A 14,232-nucleotide genomic window follows, 5' to 3' on the forward strand; every position below is an offset into this window, starting at 1 on the left:
TCTCCCCCAGTGCTGGTGAAGGGCCAGGTGACCACCAAGTACTACAGGTTCCTGGCGAAGCACGGGGGCTGGGTGTGGGTGCAGAGCTACGCCACCATCGTGCACAACAGCCGCTCGTCCAGGCCGCACTGCATCGTCAGCGTCAACTACGTCCTCACGTGAGTGCCAAGCCCCCCACCCCCGTTTCCTACACCCCAGGAGCCTGGTCTCGGGGAGGGCTGGGGTGGTGCGCTCCGCCTGGGTAGGCCGGGCTGGGGGAGAGGAGGCCATGGCAGCACTTCCATCTTTCGGAAGAGGCTTCCTTATTTCCTGCGGGAAGATTTGGGAGTTTTTGCACCCTGGTCCGTCATTTGCTTTCCTTTCTCTGAATTCAATGCTGGGGCAGGGGGGTGCAGAGAGAAAGACGGGGGGGGGGAGTGGGGATCCGACGTACGGACCCCATTTATGGTGAAGAACAGGACATCTGTTTCACTTTTTCAGATCTGGGGTTTGAAGTTCTTAATTTCAACCAGAGTCTCCAAACCAAAGTTGAGAGTTCTGAGAGAGCGTTTCTTTCCCTGAGCCACAAACGGGGGGCCTCGGTGATCGCCAGGGTCTCACTTCAGACCTCTGGGAGGCTCGGGGCCCCCGACGTAGCGTCACTGCTCTGCCGATGGGGGCCGAGGCCTCGCGTGGCTGGAAGGATCCCCCCGGGGTGGGGTGGGGTGGGGTGGGTCCGAGCCCAGCTCCGGTGTCACCTGCGGGGGCCACAGACCCGGAGGCCGCGGTGACAGGATTGCAATTCTGGCTTCTGGTCGCGCGTGGGGCGTGGCGGATCGCGTGGCCTCCGAGGCCCTGGCGGAGGAAAGCACGTTCAGTGTTGGCCAGGGCCCAAAGCCCTCCCCAGAACTCTTGGGGGCCCAATTGCCGTTTGGGTTTTGTAGAAGAGGTTGGATTTCTTGGGACTTGGGAGGGGACTTAAAGACAGGATTTATTTTCGAAGGGTTGACTCACGAGATGGAGAAAACGCTGTTTTGATGGTCAGAAAGTTGGTCAGGGGATGGTCTTGGGAATCGATTATCCCATCATGGTCAATGAGAATTAGACCCATGCCACATTGTTTCAAACCGCCAGATTAAACATGTAGTAGCTGGAAATAGGCTTAGCCAATAAGACTAATCCGTGCACTGTTTCATAAGAAAATACAATTCAATAGACTTTGGAAATGAGTTTGGTTGAGGCGAAAGAGTTCAATATTCAAGAATAATATCTGGTGATGATGAAGAATTTTGCTTTTCTCTCGTTCTAGTAAACCATGTTCACCATGTTCATTGGATTTGGGGAATAGAGAGAAGGACATATATTAGAATACAGAGCGAAAACCTATCTATTTTGGGGGATCACTGAATGAAACCATCGATCTTGTGAATGTAGTTTTTCATATTATAAAAGTAAACATAAGAAGATGGCAAGGTATACCTTGTAAATTAAGTCGCTCTGTAAAGCTCTGTATTAAAGGGTGAAAAATTACGTCTGCTTAGTATGGAAAGAAATCAGACATTCTTTAAGAAGGTGCTTTGTATGTCTGAGACATCACAAGCATTACACATGCACTCTGTTCTCTGGTGGGTGCCTGCGGTTAGAAACCATTCTTTATCAAACAGCAGGGTATAAAGTCACACAGACCCCTACAAATGATCTGAATGCAAGTTAGACCTACCTCCCAATGGGTAAACTTAATTTATGTTTGAAGTCATTTTGAAATATTCTGTTTTGTTTTCCAGTGGGTAAGTGTTCTTTTTCCTTCTGTTGACTCTACCATTCTTTACACACTTTTTCAGAGCTGCAGAATAAGACCATCAACTCTACGTCAGATTTTTTTTTTTCCATTTAGGGAGGATACATAATTTATAGAAGGAAAAAATATCATGGCACATATTTTCTGATTTTTTTGTACATCTAACTGAAAATAGAAATAAACAGACAGAAGCATACAAGGCGAAAAGCTGAAGTTGATTACCCTTTTATGAGTCTCAGCTCCAAATCCTTGTATAAAAAATTCTTAGAACCATTTTTATGGCTGCAAATGTGGAAACTGCTCTAGATGAAATGCCATCAAGTGGCTCCGTGTGTGTGTCAACAGGATTTTCATAATGAACAGGTTGCAGTTTGTTTGATGTGTATATCACACAGCTGGCTGTGAGTTACTAATTTACATTGTCTTAGCAAATTAAATAGATGGCTATTGATTCTCTTGGGTGGTAGTGAACTAGCACATGCATTTGTCTTTAGGGCTACTTTTCTATGATGACAGAGAAGTGAATGCTTTCCAAATGCCCCACCTCAAACAATGTGCTTAAAAACTAAGCTCTGAAATAATTTGGCATGCCATATGGTTTTCAAACTTAAACATTTTTATGGTACGTACTTTGAGGGGATTTTTATGTTATGAAAGTAGAGGATATTTTAAAATAAGTATTGATCACATGAAGGTATGATTTTTTTCATTAGGTGCTCATTTTTCTACATTCCCAAAGATAAAATTTATTGTCTAAGTTATTACCTAACGAAGGCAACAATGAATAGAATTAATCAGTAATCTTGTTTTAATAAGCACCTGGAAATAGTACATAGGGAAACGGGGGTGATTTTAGAGGCACGTGGTGAATGTCTTGATGTGTTTTGCTGGTTTTTGTGTTGTCTCCTCCCACAATTTCTGAAGGGGTTGAGAAAACACTATGATTCAAACTTCAATTTTTTTCATAGTTTCTCTGGTCTTTGAGTTTCAATGGAACTCCTATAGCTTTTCCTTCCCTCCTCTTCTCTCTAAATAAAAACCCAGAACAGTTTGTGATTTTCCTACCATACACACATATGATAGGAGGTTTATCTTCCACGTTAAAAACATCTTATATATCATGAGTACCCACAGGCTTTGAAGTAAATGCTACATATGGCAGGACTGATCTTGGTTTTAAGAGGATAGATGAATGGAGACTGTGGTTAGTATTAGTGAATGTGGGCAAGGTGTGGAGAATAGGAGGATGTATACCATCTTTTAAGCCTTGGGTGGTTTTCTTGCATTCATACATACTTGACATTGATTGGTAGTAATTATTCCTAGTCTGTTCAGATAGGAAACATTAGTAGCAGTGTGAAGAAAATTGAAGTTGTGGAGGACCTAATAAGCTATGGAAAGTAGTTTCCAGGGAAGTGGAAAGTATCAGTTCTTTCTATGATTTCAGGCTTCATATATTTAAAAAACATGAAATATTTCTCTTTGTTCAAGGATAAGCCTTCAAAAATGAGGTATAAAGCTTTTTATTTTGAAACATCTTAGAACTTCAAAGTTTTCAAGCACAGAAGCTGAAAGAACCACACAGCAAAGATCCTTATACGTACCATTTACATTTAACACTGTGAACACGTGCCATGTTTGTTCTGTATGCATTTGTTTGCATGTCCATTTTAATGTGTGTTTCCCCATACTAGGTAATTTTTAAGTCAGATGAAGACTTTATGGTATTTCATTCATACACAGTATTCTATTTAGCCACCATGCCATTTATGATGGCATAAATTAGTGTTCATAATGACTATGAGTCAAAGCTTGCAAAGATAGGGTAAGAGCTAGTTTACTGATGCCATTAAAAACAATCTGCTACCAAGATCCATCAAGTACTCATTGATATAAGACATCAAGTAGGCTGATAGACAATATTTTGTGGGGGGACCTCTATAGGATGTAGGTCTAAGTGTTAGAATATTTTAAAGTAGGTTTCTCCATTGATCAAGATGCTTTATGCACACAAACTGACATTTTGAACTGAAAACTTTATGTACAACTACTTATGGACAATAAAATTCAACAATAGATTTCTCTGAGAATTATAAGCAACTCTGCAATTCTGTTATTGGGCCTGGAAGGTAAAAGAGATCATATTTAGTGATTTGACAGGTTTAATATTTTGATTCTTTCTTTTTTGTTTGTTAGTAAAGATGGATGCCTCTTGTATTTCTGTGTGTGTGTGTGTGTGTGTGTGTGTGTGTGTTTGTGTGTGTATGTGTGTGTGTGTGTGTGTGCTCATAGTCTTTCCTGGCTTTTTCTCCTCAATGTTGGCTCCCTACCACTTGAGCCACACTTCCACTTCCTCTTGTTCTTAAAGTGAGGAAAGAAGAGTGCTTTCGTGGAAAATCTCACATTATGTTGCACAGTGATTTCCAGAGAATATAAAAGGAAGTAGTTTTCTGTGTTCAGGTTCTGATTTCCGAGCAAATACAGATAATTCAATTCATGGTACAACACTTGTGATTTAGTTCCCTTTGAATTTGTAGAAATGTCTAGGCAAAGGCGAAATGACAGACTTACTTCATATCAGAACTAAAAGGTGTCCACATTGTAATTATTATAAGGATTACTTTTTGTTCTTATTTGCATATTATTGTATGCTCTCACAACTATTGTGAGAACCATTGTGGTTTCACAATTGAAAAGGATTTTTAAATGTCAACATATTGTGTGAATATAAAACTTTACATATTCTTACTGCAGCAAACATTAAAATATACATATATTGGTTGTTTTTCCGAATTTGCTAATAGTACTAAATGAATATGGGTGTTCAAGAGTTCGTTGCCAGTGGTATATGACTGTAATGTCAACTGTGAGGAAGGCATAGGTAGTTGAATCATGGTCAAAATTGTGAGACCTCATTTGAAAAATGAGTAAATCAGCCAGGTACCAGTTGTTCACACCTGTAATCCTAGCTACTTAGTATGTTAAGATCTGAGAATGATGGTTTTAGGCCAGCCCAGACAGGAAAGTCCATGAGACTCTTATCTCTAATTAACCACCAAAAAACTAGAAGTGGTGTTGCTCAAGTGGTACAGTGCCAGCCTTGAGTGAAAAAGCCAGTGTGCTGGCCCTGAGTTCAAGTCCTAACACCAGAACAGAACAATACAAAACAAAGAAACAAATGAAACAACAACAAAGAAAACTAAAATAAGAAACATTGGAGGAACAGCTGAAGTGGTAGAATCCTGCCTGACAGGTATAAGGGCTCTAAATTCGAACTTCAGTAGCACAGGAAAAACAAAATACCTTAATTGCTTCTACAACTCAATTCAACATTTTCCATTCTTGTTAAATAAAAGCCTTAAACCAAATATCAGGAGATTGGTAAGCCAAGTTACGCTTTTTCTCAAATTTGACATGAACTACTTCTTATGGCATTGGGGTATTGTCTGGCTGGTGTGTGTGTGTGTGTGTGTGTGTGTGTGTGTGTGTGTGTGTGTGTGTGTGTGTGTGTGTGTGTGTGTGTATGAAGAATGGAGAAGTTTATCAGTAACAGAAGTTATCTGTAAGGTTCTCCTCAGTAGCTAGGATGGAGAACTACCCAGCATTCTCTGGGCTGCTATGCCATTCTCTGTTTTTTGTTGTTGTTTTTTTTTTTGTACTGCTGCTGCCTGGCTTCTCCTCCCCAGGCCTCTCTGGCCTCTGCTCCTTCCTTCATTATTTCTTTGACTTGTAGGACATTGACTCAGAACCTTTTCCTTAGTTCATCAGTGATAACCATTGAGGGCTAAGTGATCAGCCTGACTACCCGTCCTGGGGCTTTCCTTTTACCCTGCCTATTGGGAGGAGAGTGTTCTGATCTTTGAGTCACATTACAGCAACGCATGAATCATTGCCTTATTTTAAGGCAGGGCTCAGATGTGATATTGTGAATAGATGGAGAAATTCAAATAAGGCTTTACTTGAGCTCCAGGAAAACGTGGTTTTCTTTCTCTTGACTGTCTATTCATTTGGGGAATGCTGTTACATTTGGTACTAGATGTATGTGAGGCTGTGTGCATGGAGTATACATATCTTTATAATTTAGTAAATGGCTGCTACTGCTTTTCCCTTTTCTACTGATTCACTCAATGTTCTCTGCTAGCTGCTGATATTTAGCTGGATGAACAGGTGGTGCTAGAAAATTCGCGGAGTTAAAGTGTGGATGTTTGTGCTTAAGCAATCATGCAAAAAGGATTGATTAGAATTTAACTGAAATCTGATGTACTGGAGTACATGTCAATAAAGAAACTAAACGCTCTGCCTTGCCTAGGGGAACAATTTCTCACCTCATCTCCCTTTCCCCCATCACAGGCATTCCAAGGAGCTGGCAGAGTGGAGGGGGTGAGGGCAGAGCTAGGGGATGGAGGAGCCTGCTCTGCAGGGTACTGACAGTGTTTGGGGGTCTGGTTGAGCCTGAGTGATACCACCTATGACGTTTACTCCAGGAAGTGATCTTGCAGTGAGGTTGTGATTTTGTTTTCAGAAAGACCCAAATAATCCTTCTAAGCAACTTGTGCAGGCAAGCCATGAATTTTGGCATCAGATGAATCTGAATTACAATCAAGATGGCCACATAGTATCTGTGACACTTTGCATAGACCACTGTATCCTTTTGACCCATCTGTAAGATGTGGACGTTTATATTCAACTTCAGAGCTTTAGAGAGGACTATATGAGGAAACACACACACACACACACACATACACACACACACACACGTAGACACACAGAGAGCTAGCACAATATGTAGCAGAAAGCAGGTGCTCAGGTCTTGGCTGTTACTATTGAAGTAAGGAGGTCAGGTCTGGCTGGCACCATATTGGCCACATAGTAGATTATAGGTCTGGCATCTTGTCTTCAGGCTGGGGGAAGGAACACGGCCCTCCTGCCACCCCCATCACCTGCCTCCCAGGTAATGGATGTGCTCTGGCCCTGGAGGCAGGGGCAGGCACTTGGCTGATAGGTTACTGAATCTGTCAGTCTAGTGCCTGGGACTGGGAATTTCCTGAGGATCTGCCCCCTGCATGGACCTATTTAGGCCAGGACCAGCCTAGCCTCCAGGACTCAATGCCACGTGTGTCTTGGTGATTGTGTCCTGTATCCTGTTTTCTGACTTGTCTCCAGTCATCATGGAGTCCTAATTCAGCTCTCCATTGGAGCTGAATTGGCTTGTTGGTATTGTTTTTGTTATTTTTTTCCTCTTTAGCATGTTTCTTAGCTATGTTATATGTATTTGTATGCTGCAGGCCTTTGTAACAACTGGAAGCCTGTTAACTCTATATTAAAGACTCCAATATTCTATATTTTAAAATAGGCTTCTTGGATGAGTTACCTTACAACACTAGTAGCATTTGTCAATTGTGATGCCAACTAACATGTTTTGGGGAAAAATAGAGCAGTTTTTAACTTGAATTTCTAAATCCTCACACTCACAAATTTTGGTATTTATTGTCTTTCTCTTCCTTAGTTCTTCAACTCATAGGCTCCCAGAACTAGTCTTTGTATATAGTGAATTCCAGCAGTTTGGTTAGGCTCTCCTGGTTTTTGCTGTGGTCATCATGGACTATACAGGGCTCTGAGCTTTGTGCATGGAGAGACATTAACCAGAGTTTCCTCAATGCTTTGTTTAGTACCAGGATGGCTTAAAGTTCTTTACCTAGGGTACTTTCTTAGAGAAAGAAGAAGTTTCTAAGAAGCAAAGCTTCTGGCAAATTTCTAATATAGTTAGAGCCAGTATGTTGTCAACCTAATTAAGGTTACTAACTATAATTAAATGAGTAAAACATGAAACACTGGCCTTTTTGATGTTCTGTGGAGCTTTGTATCTCATTATTGTGTGTGGACTGGGTATGGCTGCATAGCAAGCAGAAATCTTGGTGCCTTTTAATAAGATTATGGTTCACTGGCAAAATAGAAGAGCCCCACTTCAATATGAAAGAAGCCAGATCAGCCCTTATCAGAATGGTGAGAAATGCTTGTACTATTTGGTAAGGGTATGGAACTCAAAGGTGCTAAAAGTGAGGATGTAGCCCTCAGGAATGGAATGGGATTTTTAAGGGCTGGAAACAAGTAGCATCTTTTGACATGGACATAGACATGTGTCCATGCACCTCACGGTTCTTTCTCCAGTATTTATTGTAGCACAATCTGTATCATCTTATACAGTGATGTGTTCACTGCTTGTATTGAAACAAGAGTTTCCTTTCTTCTGTGTGTGTATGTGTGTCTGTGTGTCTGTGTGTGTCTGTGTCTGTTGGGGCTAGGATTCAGGGCTCAGGTGTTGTCTTTCACCTTTTTTGTTAACAGATGGCATTGTACCACTTCAGCCACAGTTCCACTTGTGTGTGTGTGTGTGTGTGTGATTAAATGGAAATAAGAGTCTCACAGATTTTCCTTGTTTGCTTGTTTGTTGTTATGGTAGAGTTCATATACAGAGGGTTTACAGTTACTAATCAGGTAATGAGTACAATTCTTTTTGAATCATGTCTCCCTTTCCTTCACTCTCTCTGTTTTCCCCTCCTGTCTCCACCCACAAGATGTGCAGTTCATTTTCTACAGTGTCTAGTGAATAACACCGTTGTATTTTTTCACCCTTGTTTCACTTTTTCTGTGCCCCTCCAAACCCTCCCAAATACAAACAAACAAACAAGACAAAAGAAAAATAAAACAAAACAACATTAATGCCAACTAAAATTTCTCTTGTTTCCTTTTCTTGGAGTTCATTTCATAAAATATTATTTTATATGATCGTATACACATAGCTATTGAGCCTTTGTCAACCACTCCCATTCAGTGTGTAAATGTCTAGAGTCCTATATAATTTATCATATCTTGGTGTATATGTGTGTATGTGTATATACATATTTAAAAAATCATTCAGTGTTTTTACTCGTAGATTTATAAGCACACAAATGAGGGAAACCTGCAGCCTATATTTCTTTTGCTCTGGCTTACTTTGCTTAATGTAATTTTTTCCAAGTCTTTCCATTTCCTTATGAATGGTGCAATGTCATTCTTTCTGATGGAAGCATAGAATTCCATTGTGGATAAACATCACATTTTCTTGATCCATTCATCTACTGAGGGACATCTGGATTAATTCTATATCTTGGCCATGGTAAACAATGCTTCTATGCCTGAGTTGGTGTTGAACCATGATCCTCAGAACTCAGACTCCTGAGTGGCTAGGATTATGAGCGCGAGCCACTTATGCACAGGTTTTCTTTCCTTTTTACTTCAATTTTTTTTTGTCGGCTGTGGGGCTTGAACACTGAGTTTGGGCGCTGTCCTTGTGCTCTTCAGTTCAAGGCAAGCGCTCTACCACTTGAGCCACAGCACCACTTCCAGGTTTTCTTTCCTTTTTAATGAATTGCTTTGCTGGAACATAGCATGTTTCATCAGAAACTTTCTCCAAGCCTCTTGTCTTTCCTGAGTTACTGACATTTTTTTCCCAATGTGTTCACTGAACTTTATTAAATATTCTGTAAGTACCTATCCACAGGAAAACACAGATTTTTAAAGTGTTCAGGAACATCAGCATTCTGGAAAATGTGTTATGAAAGAAGGCATCACTATATATTGTCATGTAACAAAGCATTTTGCTTGAGTCTATTGCTATCCACTGCTGCTTTTCACTAGTACTAGGACTGTGGGAATTGCTTAATTCTATCTATCTATCTATCTATCTATCTATCTATCTATCTATCTATCTATCTATCTATCTATCTGTCTGTCTGTCTGTCTGTCTGTCTGTCTGTCTGTCTGTCTGTCTGTCTGTCTGTCTGTCTGTCTATCTATCTATCATTCTACCTTTCTATCTAACCATCCATCTATCTAGTCCCATTCCCGAGGGCCTGGGTGCTGTCTCTGAACTTTTTTGCTCAAGATTAGTGCTTTACCATTTGGGTTATAGCTGTATTTCTGGTTTTTTGGTGGTTAATTGGAGATAAGAGTCCCAAAGACTTTCCTGCCTAGGCTGGCTTTGAAGCATGATTCTTAGATCTCAGCTTCCTGAGTAGCTAGGATTGCATGGATGAGACATTGGCACCTGGCTAATTTTTCTATGTTTTAAAATCTGTAATATGGAGGTAATATTGCTGGTTCTACCTCACAGAATTGTTCTGAACATTAAATGAGAATGTGAGGTTACTGGTACTGTGCCCAACACAAGTGACAATGAATAAATGCCAATATTCGGTGGTTATTTAAGTGAAATAAAATGTTATTGTTGTTGTTGCTGTTGTTTTGCAAGCCTGGATGTGCAGGTCTTTGAGCTGTAGGAAGAAAAGCTTTCCCCTTAGGAAGGTAGGAGGGCAACCAAGAATAACAAACCAGAAGTCATTCTGATGTGTCTCAAAGGGATTGCTAGCTCTCTTTCCAGTTTCCTAGCACTAACAGATCTTTAAGCATTCATCAAAGATTAATTCAGCATTTATCATGTAGCAGGTGCTGTGCAAAGTTTGAGAGATAGAAAATGAGTGTCAGTGTGGTCAGGAAAAAGAAGTTTGCAAAAACACAAGCATAGACAAAGGTAGCTTGATTTCCCTAATAGGCTGGTGCCTAATGCAGCTGCAATGAGGGAAAATTCTTCCATCCACAGTAGAAACAGGAGGGGCCAGTGTGCCTGGGCCCTGGATAGGTCACTTCTGGGAAATGAGCTCTAACTAGGTGGAGAAGGAAGTGGAGGCAGTGGTAGGAGCAGGGTGAGGAGGGAGGAGGGTGGGGGCAAGGAGGGCAGGGTAAAGAAGTGAGGATCAAGGAGGTAGCTAATTAGTAGTTGAGTAACTGGCCACAAGGTAAGGAGTGCAACTTGAACTTTCCCAGAGACATTGCCCAGGGTGGTCCTTGTGTTTCTCATTGCTTCAGGGAGGGATGGCCGCTGATGGCCAAGTTGAATATTGTCCTGTTGTTATGATGTTGAGCTGATCTATTGCTTACATTTTGTAAGCAATATTCAGTATTTATAGGAGATGTCTGACAGGTTTCTGAATCTAGTGAATTTTAGTATCGAATAATCATTCTAGATCCCAAATAGTCCATTGTATATTTATTATATTTTTTAAAATGCTGCTTGCAATTTTAGATTGTTTTGTAACATTAAAAAATTTCCCTATAAGGATTATCTTGCAGGCATTTCTGCTCTGGGACAAGTTGTAATATGATTACCGGCTTTAAGGGAAAGGAAGGGTAGCCACTCTGCTGCTCATTACCATGCTTAATGGACTCATATTTGAGACAGCTATTTGGGGTAAGAGACTAAGTTTGGTCAAGTGACTTAGCCAAATACCACACAGTCAGCTAATGTGGACCGGAAGGAAAACTAAATACTGGAGTCCTGGCTCCAGGATCCGCTTGGTGTCTTTCTTCTTTGGCTTCAAACCCTTGTATTGGAAAATGCCATGGGGAATTGCTATTTCTATATGTTAGAGCAGCCCAATGTTGGCAATTTCATGATTCCACCTTGTATTTATGAAGTAATTTATGACACATAGGAGATATTTTTCACAGGACTATGGGAAGGGTATTCTCTTGTTTAATACTGTAAGTCAGTTTCTTCATTTCTCTGATATACTTCGATCACCAGAAATATCTTCACATCCCAGGTCCAATCCTAAGCTATCAACATATCAGCAATAATACCATTTCTACAAAAAGCAATTGATTAGTGTTTCCTACAGAACGTTATTTTATTTAGACCATCTAATATTTTACTAGGATTCAAGTGTGAACTGCTGTGCTATCTTTACAGGACAGATACTTTTCTTTTGATTGATTGCTATATGGACAGAGCCTGTAAAAGGATCTTTTTTTTTTCTCAGGGATTTCTTGTTCAAACAGAATTTGTTGTATCCACATCAGTAAAGCCATGCTAATATGGGCTGCTGGCCAGATCTTGGAAATAGCCTCATTATATTGAACTGGATGTCATCATGGTACCCATTAAGGTGGGATTCTCTCTGTGTTTGTACTTTTAAATCCAAGTCCCTTGTCACCTTTTTACATCTCACCAAGAATAGCAGCCTTCTCTGGTAATGCAGCCTTCGAATCTGCTGGCTCTCATCTGTCTCATGCTACTGCAAGCCATTACAAAAGTAGAATCCTTGGTTCTGAGCATGCCTAGAGGTTTGTGGCTTGCTGCTGCTCTTCTGTCATTCATTTTATTCTATGAGATGATTGTAATATATCCTGGTGACTGAAGGGAGAAAGCCAAGAGATTCTCATCTTTCAAAAACTTCCTACTAATTGAATAGCTATCCAAATATACCACAGGTAACGAGCTGCTTTTTTAAATTTTCACATATAAAGAAATTCAACCGTGTTCTTTGTTTTAATTTTTGCACACATCTCCATCAAACGATTTTACAAGCCATTAAAAACTAACAGTGTTGGAAGGCACAATACTTTAAGTTCACTGTGGAAATCTTACTGCAGTCCTGGCAAAGGGCAGCATTTGTTATGCAGGATTTGATAATGGCCTCCCGCAGATTTACAGCTCAAAATGGTGTAAGAATGGGGCCTACAAAAGGGGAAGCAGAATGGGTGTCAATTTCACTCTACCAATTAGAGCACTTAAAAAAATAGCAAAGTGCAGGGTAGCATTTTATTGGGAAGGCTAATTGAAAACCAAGGGAAACTATTTAGAGATGTTACATGGTATCTTCCGGTGTAATCTCTTTTCTGTTTCTGTGTCTTCTCAGTTAACTCAATAGGATTTTCATTATAAACAAATGTCTGTCATTAGAATCCGCTTTTTATTTTTCTGTTGCTGCAATTAAGGAGGTGGTTAGAAATGTTTTGGGGTGTAGCCTGACAGTGAGGAGCTGGGATGTTTTGTTCATTCACTCAGCAGGTGTTTCCCCAGTATTGGAGGCTCTGTGGGAGGGCTACAATGTAAAGGTGGAAGACCAGAACCCTGCCCTCGTGGTATACCAATTTTAATGGGAAGAAACAGAAATTAATAATATATAATGTCAGAAAGTGAGAGGGAACAAATTACTAGGACAGAGACACAGGACAAGTTATCAAAAGCCTCTCTGAATGCTCATGAAGGAAGATAAAGAGCTGAACTTTCCAACAAAAGGTTGCAAATTCAAGGCTGAGAAACGGAAGTCAGCCTGGCATGTTGAGAACAAAAATCACCATCAGTCATGGTGGCTGCTGTTTAAGGGAGGGGAAGACTGGAAGGAGAGAAGGCTAGAATAGATAGACTTAGACATCATTGGGTCTTGAAAGCTGTGGGAAGTCATAGGAGAGTTCTGAGCAAAGAAATGTCATGATTTACCTAAAAAAAGATTATTGAGGAGTTGGGCATGTGGTTTAGTGGTAGAGGGCTTGCCTAGCATGCATGAAGCCCTGCACTCAATTCCTCAGTACCACATAAAAAGAAAAAGCTGGAAGTGGTACTGTGGCTCAGGTGGTAGAGGGCCAACTTTGAGCAAAAGAAGCTCAAGGACAGTGTCCAGGCCCTGAGTTCAAGCCCCAGGACTTGGGAAAAAAATATTATTGAGCCAGGCACTGGTGGTTCACACTTGTAATACTAGGTGCTCAGGATCAGGGTACTGTGATCTGAACCCAGTCCCGCCAGAACATTTCATCAGACTACTTGCAATCAGCTAAAAATCTGGAAGAGAAGTTGTGGCTCAAGTAATACATTGCCAGTGTTGAGCAAAGAAAAAATCTAAAGGACAGCACCCCAATCCTGATTTCAGGCTCCCAAACCAGCATACAAACACATGCACAAATGTTACTTAAAACTAGCAGCATAAATTAATTACAAAAAGGGTTTCATTGTGATAATTAAATACATGGATGTAATGTACTTTGATCAAATTCACATTTTGAAATTACTCTCTTTTTTCAATATGACTCTTTTTTTTGGGGGGGGGGTCCAGTCATGGGGCCTGAACTCTGGGCCTGGGTGCTGTCCCTCAGCTCTTCAGCTCAAGGCTAGTGCTCTATCACTTGAGCCACAGCACCACTTACGGCTTTTTTCTTTTTGCTTATGTGGTGCTGAGGAATCAAACCCAGGGCCTCATGCATGCAAGGCAAGTGCTCTACCACTGAGCCACATTCCCAGCCCAATATGGCTTTAAAAAAAAAATTCCCTCCTTTCTCCTTCTGATATTTGAACAGTTTTTAACTGGGTTTTGCTGTGCTGCTTTCATACATACAAATAATATGCTTTGATGACAGTCATTGGCAAAGTCTTCTTTCCCTCTCTTCCCATCTGCTGAGTCTCTGCCAAACAGCACCCTCTCAATATGGTATATATTCTATTATTATTATTATTACAATTTTGAGTCTAAATTTTGCATGAGTCACAACATGATGTTTGTCTTTCTGAGTCTTATCTCACTCAACACCACGACCTTCATTTCCATCCAATTTTTTCCTAATGATGTAGCATGAAGAATAGG

At 40.6% G+C, this 14,232-nt stretch overlaps 1 protein-coding gene across 1 annotated transcript in view; it reads left to right on the forward strand.

The window, feature by feature from the left end:
- Positions 1–14,232, forward strand: part of Sim1 (SIM bHLH transcription factor 1) — an 81,815-nt gene that overhangs the window by 17,319 nt on the left and 50,264 nt on the right. The window contains exon 9 of the mRNA XM_042679627.1: positions 11–158. Coding sequence (XP_042535561.1) covers positions 11–158 — 148 coding nt within the window. The remainder of the gene's footprint in view (positions 1–10; positions 159–14,232) is intronic.

The sequence above is a fragment of the Dipodomys spectabilis genome, unplaced genomic scaffold, assembly GCF_019054845.1.
Source record: "Dipodomys spectabilis isolate Male_0828 unplaced genomic scaffold, ASM1905484v1 ptg000053l, whole genome shotgun sequence".
In the NCBI taxonomy this organism is placed as follows: domain Eukaryota; kingdom Metazoa; phylum Chordata; class Mammalia; order Rodentia; family Heteromyidae; genus Dipodomys; species Dipodomys spectabilis.